Source organism: Gossypium raimondii, chromosome 5 (genome assembly GCF_025698545.1).
Source record: "Gossypium raimondii isolate GPD5lz chromosome 5, ASM2569854v1, whole genome shotgun sequence".
Taxonomy (NCBI): Eukaryota; Viridiplantae; Streptophyta; class Magnoliopsida; order Malvales; family Malvaceae; genus Gossypium; species Gossypium raimondii.
The window spans coordinates 42,715,405-42,723,146 of NC_068569.1; the positions used below are offsets into that span (position 1 = coordinate 42,715,405).

Here is a 7,742-nt window from a genome sequence, read left to right on the forward strand (position 1 = left end):
TCACTACCTGAAAGCTATGGCCATTTTTTCATGAACTACAACATGAATGAGATAGACAACTCAATTCCTAAGCTGTATATGATGCTTAAAACTGCTAAGAAGAATATCAAGTCCAAGCCTAATCACATTCTAATGGTTCAAAAGGGAAAGGGCTTCAAGAAAAGAGGGAAAGGAATTGGCAAGGGAAGGGAAAAGGCTAGAAAGTCCAATGCTCACCCTAATCCCAAACCTGAACCCAAGGCTAGACCCCCTAAGGAGGGTGTTTATTTCTTTTGTAATGAACCTGGTCATTGGAAAAGAAACTACAAACTATATTTGGAGGATCTAAAGAAAAAGAATACTGGTGAGATCGGCTCTTCAGGTATTTATGTTATACATGTTAATTTTTCTCCTTTATGGTCCTGGGTATTAGATACTGGATGTGGATCTCACATTTGTACAAATGTGTAGGGACTCATAATTAGGTATGCCATGTTATGCGCTAGACTAGATGTCTTTTATGCTTTAAGCATAACGAGTAGATACAAATCAGATCCCGGTGAGAATCACTGGACAACTATAAAGAACACACTTAAGTACTTAAGAAGATCCAAGGATAAGTTCTTGGTGTATGGCGGTTTATAACAACCCATTTTTTGTGGTGTCTGAAACAGTGGTTTCGAGACCACAAAAATGATGAATAAGTTCGTAAATATTATTATTCAATATTTATGATTCAAATATGGTTTTAAAAAGGTTTTTGATATGATAATTTATGTTATGTAAATGATTAATTAAGTTCAACTGGTAAGATCCTAAAGTCAAGTGGTTTTAGAAAATGAGGTATTGGGACCTCGTTTCTATAAACTGAGATGTTAATATTTTTATGAATATTTACAGAGTGTTATTAAGGTTGTATTAAAGTTTCGTTAAGAAATTTTAATGTTTTGGTAGTTGATTAGTTAAAAAGACTAAATTGTAAAGGGTGTAAAACTTGATACTATTAGATTTGAATGATTAAATGGCTTAATGAATATAGTGGAAGGATTAATATGGTAAATTAACCATTCTAAACATGGTTGGACGACATAATGGTTGAAAATGAATTAAATAATATAAATTCAATGGCAATTTTGTAATTAAATGGAAATTAAAACAAATTAAAGTGAAATTAAAACATTTTAACTTTAATTCTTCTTTTTCACTCGGCCAAAAACCATAACTAGGGAGGAGGTTTCGATTTTGGCTTTATTCCTTTGCATGTGAGTATAATCGATTCTATTTTTAGTAATTTTTATATTTTTGAGATCGTTACAACTAGGTCCAGCTAGGTCGTACCTTCATTTTGAAACTATTAAAGATTTTGAGTTTTTCCATTGATGAATCTTGTGATTTCAGATGTTAAATGATGAATTTGAGGTATTATTTGTTATTTATAAGTATTTTGATGAATTTACCGATTAGGGACTAAATTGTTGAAATAATAAAAGTATAAGGACTTGATGTGAAATTGTTGCAACAATAAGTTGAAATGGAAGCTAAAAATATTTGGCTATTATGATTTTGCAATAAAAATGGTTAATTTGCAGGTTTTAGGCTCAGGGACTAAATTGAATAAAAGTAAAATGTTAAGGGTGACTTTGTAAAATGTCAAAAATGACTAAATTGCATAAAATATTTTTTTACTATCTAAATTAATAAATTGAATGAAAATTTTAATTTAGATCAAGATCGAGTAGAAAATTGATGAGAATGGAAAATTACCAAAAAGCCCCTGTACTTTGACATTTTTGCAATTTAGCTAGGTAAGTTCGTACGGTTTGAAATTTAACATTTATATGAACTGTTGAATAATTTAGATGATACAAATGATATGTTTAATTGTTGTTGATGAAAGAAATTTAGGAAATGCGATTGAATGTTGATGTTTAATTCGAATTGAATATGGGATAGTGTACAATCGAGATTTGGTATGTTGGGGGATTTGGAGTGGATATTGTTGTGGAGTGATATGTATATATGTTTTCCTGATTAAATCAAGGTTTAGCATTTGTTGCGAACTCTCGTGTTATACTCTCTATTTGGCGTGTTTTGGTTGGATTAGCTCTTTTGAGCATTGGCGTGTTTTGGTTGGATTAGCTCTTTTGAGCAATGGCGTGTTTTGGTTGGACTAACTCTTATAGGTACTTGGTGTGTTTTGAAGGGATTGGCTTGTATGAGCATCTAGTGTGTTATGGTTGGATTATCGATGTACTCGTATCCGTAAGTCGTTCATCAGATTGTAAATCTCGATAAGGTAACTTGTTTAGTGATTTTGATGGAATTGTCATATTTTTGAGTTTGAATTGAATGTTACAATTCACCGGATGCGATTGTGGATGACAGGAACATAGATGGTTAATTTTATGTTTATACTTTGTACCATGCAGATGAGATAAGTAAGAAAAGGAATGAAAAGTTAATGTTCAATGAAAGTATATTTATGTTCATGAAATTAATGATTTCAAATGATATTCATGTATATGACTTACCTAATGTTATTTCAAGGGATTTATGAGTTTATGCACTAACTTGTATATTGATAATGATATATATAGGCTTGTGTCAAGCTTGTGTAATTGGTTGATGTTTATGCTTCGTCTTGTATTATACAAATGATACGGTAAGGAAATGTAATGAAACAATAAGTTCATAATTGGGATATAATGTGTTAATGTAAATGTATTGATGAGTTAAAGGGTTTACTTATATGTGAGAAATTTACTTAAGCTATGGATAAATTTATCTAGGTTGTGAATAAATAAACAAATTTGTAAGTTGATAATATTATTCAGTTTAAAGTAAGTAAATGGAATGGAAAGTAAGTAAACGAAAGGTTTCAAAGTATTATGAAAAGGTTAATGACTATGTAATATGTCTTATAAAATTCTACTATACTAGGAATGATAAATACACGTGGCGTTGATGGACTTAGTCATTTGTGAGATAATGTTTATGGTTTGATAAATCTTGTAACTTGGGTATAGTTTTATATTTGCCTTATAAAATTCATTATTAAAATGGAATGTTATGATTAAAAGTTTATACGAGCTTACTAAGCATTCACTGTTTACGTAGTCATCTTTTTCTTACTTTACAGATTATTGGAAGCTCAATTGGATTGGAAGATTTTCGCAGATCTATGACACTATCCAACAATTATATCGATAGATTTTGATGTCTTGATCAAGGTTATAATGGCATGTATAGGTGGACTTGTGTTTGGTGAACTAGTTGTTATGTTTGGCTTGTAAAATATGGTAATATGGTTGGTGTGCTTTTGGCATTTGATGTCTTGGTGGTTGGTGTTTTTATTGCCAAATTGATGCATGGTTTAAATGGCCAAAGTGATATGTGTTGGTATGGTTGAAATGTTGTCAATTAGGTTATGTGTTGATTTGGAATTTAGTTAAGGTTGTTTGGATGAAACATGATCATTTTGATACAAGTGTAAGTATGAATGCTTGGTTGTGATTAAGGTGCCTAAATGGCATATTGGTTGAATGGATTTATGGTATATTGAAATGGTCTTATTATGCATGTCTGGCATGTTTTGGTGCCTTGATCATAGGTTCATTTGGCTTATAGGTACTTGTTGAAATTGGGTTAAAGAAAAGGCTTGGTTTTGGCCTATTTCTTGTCCACACGGCCTAAGACACGAGCGTGTGTCTCAGCTGTGTGTGACATGGTTGTGTGTCCCTTATAGGTTGCTAATGGTTGCTTTTCAAAAGTTGCACGGCCTAGCACACGGCTTGGCACACGAGCGTGTGGATTGGCCGTGTAACCTAAGTCAGAGAGTTACACGGGCACGAACACGGGTTGGGACACGGTCGTGTTTCCCTATTTCAAATGTTACAAGGCTTGAGACATGGGCATATTGCTCAGCCGGGTGAGTCACACGGCCTGGCCACACGACCATGTGACCTATGCAGTTTGAATTTTTCTAACTTTTTCTTAAAGTTTTACATGTTTCTGATTTAGTCCCGAATTGTTTCTAAAGTGTTTCTAAGGCCTCGAGGGCTCAAATAAGGGACGATATACATGTGTTTGAATGGATTATGTTATGATTTATGAAATGCTTTTAAATGAATGATTATAAGTTACATTTTTATGGTAATGCTCTGTAACCCTATTCCAGCGACGGATACGGGTTAAGGGTGTTACACGTTTTAGAAGATGATCTAGTTGTAAGCGATTACACAGATGCAAGCTGTCAAACCAAAAAAGATGATTTCTGATCGTAATTAGGATATGTGTTTTGTTTAAATGGTGGTGTTGTCAACTGGAAAAGTTCAAAGCAAAGCATTGTTGCTGATTCTACAACTGAAGCTAAATACATAGCAACATCTGATGCAGCAAAGGAAGTAGTTTGGATTAAGAAGTTCATTAGTGACCTTGGAGTGGTTCCTAGCATCACAAATCATGTTGATGTTTATTGTGACAATCTATTGCATAAAATAAGAAACCTAGATCACATCAGCGATCCAAACACATTCTAAGGCATTATCATCTCATTCGAGAAATTGTTGAGAGAGGTGATGTTAAGATATGGAAAGTTCCAACAGATGACAATGTTGTTGATCCATTGACTAAGCCATTGCCACAAGCAAAGCATGATCGTCATGCTAGGTTTATAAGTATGAGATACATTAATAATTGGGCCTAGTGCAAGTGGGTGATTGTTAGTAATAGTTCCCTAGGCCTACTGTATGGACGCTTTATTTTGATCAAATGAATTTATTATTATAATTTGCATGTTTAATATATAATAAAATCATTGAATAATTTTATTCTAAATGTCCCTAATCGGTTGATGTTATGGGAACAACAATGAATTAAGATTAGTATAGAATATGATAGATATTCATGTGATGAATATGTGTTTGAGAAACAAATCATATTCATATGTATTTGTTGAGAATGAATATTGGATCGACCTATTTTGAGATTAATACATGGATCAAAGTCATAAATTAAATATCTAAACAGTTGTGTCATTAAATCCTTAGACCTGAAATCACTATAGTTCTCAACATGAGGAAATTTATGTTTTGACATAATCAAACGTTGTCTTTAACTGGACAACTATAAAAGTTATACTTGAACATAATTAGAATCATGTAGTGCGATGTGAGTGATTAAGATGGAATTTGTCCCTCTTATTATAAGAGAGATATCTCTAGGCCCCTCGACAATTGAGAATGAAAAATGCATGGTCATGCTCGAATGAATTGATGGAGATCAATGTCATTTGTTTTGTCAGCCTTAATCGGGTATCGAGAAATTAAAGATAGAAGGTTGACTTTATCCATGCCTTATACTCTATCTAGTTATCGTGAGACAAAAAGATTATGTCATGAGTTGTATTTAGGTTGTCTCGGATCATAAGCTTTCATTTAACTTGGGTAGTCATAATGTCTTGTTAGGGGCCACTTATGACTTGTAGGACCAAATATGATTTGGGCCTACTGCCAACGTTAATTGAACCTATAGGGTCGCACATTAAGAATGAATAAGAATGGTTAAGTTTATAGCTCTTTTTAAGTAATTTAAAATGATAAGATTATTTTAAATTATGACTAATAATCAATTATTATTTCGATTTGAATTTAATTTTGGAAATTTAAATTCGTAGTCAAAATGATAACAAATAGTAATTTTGTTATTATTTCCTATTAAATTCAGAAATAATAATAAATGAGATAAAAAGGGGATTTGATGTATTCCATATCGATAAGGAAATATAATTTAATTAATATTTAAAAGAGTTTTAGATAAATAATAACTAAAATATAATTTAATTATTATTTAAAAGAGTTTTAAATATATATACAATCTCAAATCCAGTTTTATCCAACACTATATATATGTGATATATGTACATTTCTCTAGTAACACAAGTTTTTGGCTATCAGCCATCCGAGAGAATAAATCAAAAACGTTTTGAGAAAACGAAGTTGGAACTAGCATTCCATTCGACCGTTCATCGTTCGTTCGAGTGTGGATACTTTTAGAGGGTGGTTGTCTTCCAACAAGGCAGAACCTTTGGAGATCCAATTCAAATCAAGTGTTAGTATCTGGAAGTTTAACGAAACAAGGTAATTTTCGTTATTCCCATTTCTATTTGTACATATTGCATGATATCCTTGGTAGTTTATGGGATATCAATTTTTTTCCACCATGTTATGTTCGTATGAGATTCGAACTCTGTCTCGTATCCCAACAGTTCATGCATATGTATCATAAGCATGTCATATAGTTTAGGAAAAGAATGTCAAATGTACTTGTCATGCATATCTTTATCCTTCATGATTGAAATTAGACATTAAAAATCTTGCATGTTTAAAAGATTAAGTTGGAGAAGGTCCTTAAACAGGACTTACAACCTCCGTCAATGGTCTCTTGTGATAGCATGACAATTTAACTACCCCAAGGTAGGATTGTCATGTGGGCATCACTAAAGAGATTTCTTAAAAGTAAGAAGAATTGTCTTATAATCATATGATAGTTGGCTGACTCTATTATAGGTATTATCTTTGAAAAGGACAACTAGTTACAGCATGTTACTCGGTGAAATTGTCCCAAGATGACTCATTTGTGGTACATGATGTGCTGGGTGTTGAGTTGATGGTTATACACTTAAGATCTTCTAATTAAGTAACTTCCCAAGAACCTATGCTTAAGTTAGATTGATGACCAAACGTTAAATGATTATTAGTACCTGTGAATGGCTAAGAAATTAGGTTCATGTACTAATTGGATGGAAATCCACATTCTTACTAGTTGATCATGATCACCCCAAGGTGGCTTGATTCAAGAAGCGTGAGAATTATCATTGTAATGACTTATAAATATTTTCAAGGATTAATGTAAGATGCATGAATTATCTTAATTCATATCATAATGTTGCAAAATATAATTTGATCATTTGCTTAATATAATGATATTAATATATGAATGTTTTATTTTTAGTTAAAAAATGACTCCAACTCCCTTATTGAACATACTCATTGAAAAAAAGCTAAACGGAAATGAATATAAGGAATGGACAAGGAACTTGATGATTGTCCTAAGCTATGAGAAACTAAAGATAGTCCTTGATAATAAATGCCTTTCAGCCACTCAAGCGAAGGCTAGAAAATGTCAGGAGGAGTTTGATGAGATTGCTCGTTGCTATATGCTGGAAAGCGTGGCTAACACCCTTTATAAGAAACTAGAGAGCTGTAAGGCTGCCAAAGAGATTCTAGACAAACTTGAAGACATGTTCGGAGGCCAAGCTACCTTAGCTTAATAGTCGGCTATTACTAGTGTGATGAATGCCCAGCAAAAGCCCAGCATTCCGGTCAAAGACCATATAAGTACTCTTGTGGGATACTTTACTGAGGTTAAGGATAATAAAGCCAATATGGACTAGAACACTCAAATTGAGATGGTGTTCAAAAGCTTGTCTCAAGATACAGGCTTTCGGGCCGCATATAACCTTGGGAACAAGAATTTGGCACTTACACAACTCATGAAGGAATTACAATCCTATGAGGTAATGTTGAATTGTGGTCAGTAGGTCCGAAAAGAAGAAGAAAGCTTAGTTAGTCAGCAAACATAAGAACAATTAGTTAAGGCTAGAAGATCTTGAGTGTCAGTTAAGGAGTTTGATGAGATAGCTCGTTGCTATATGCTGGAAAGAGTGACTAGCACACTTTATAAGTAACTAAAGAGCTGTAAGA

General features: G+C 32.8%; 1 protein-coding gene across 1 annotated transcript; it reads left to right on the forward strand.

The window, feature by feature from the left end:
* The first annotated feature begins 6,997 nt into the window (after window positions 1-6,997).
* On the forward strand, window positions 6,998-7,309 carry LOC105767049 (uncharacterized). Its single transcript, XM_012586578.1, has one exon. It carries the CDS (start codon window positions 6,998-7,000, stop codon window positions 7,307-7,309), a length of 312 nt encoding a protein of 103 aa, XP_012442032.1.
* The last annotated feature ends 433 nt before the right edge of the window (window positions 7,310-7,742 follow it).

Bases quoted from the DNA above. Each gene is read 5' to 3' on its own strand.
- LOC105767049 (XM_012586578.1), top strand. From the start codon at position 6,998: ATGACTCCAACTCCCTTATTGAACATACTCATTGAAAAAAAGCTAAAC.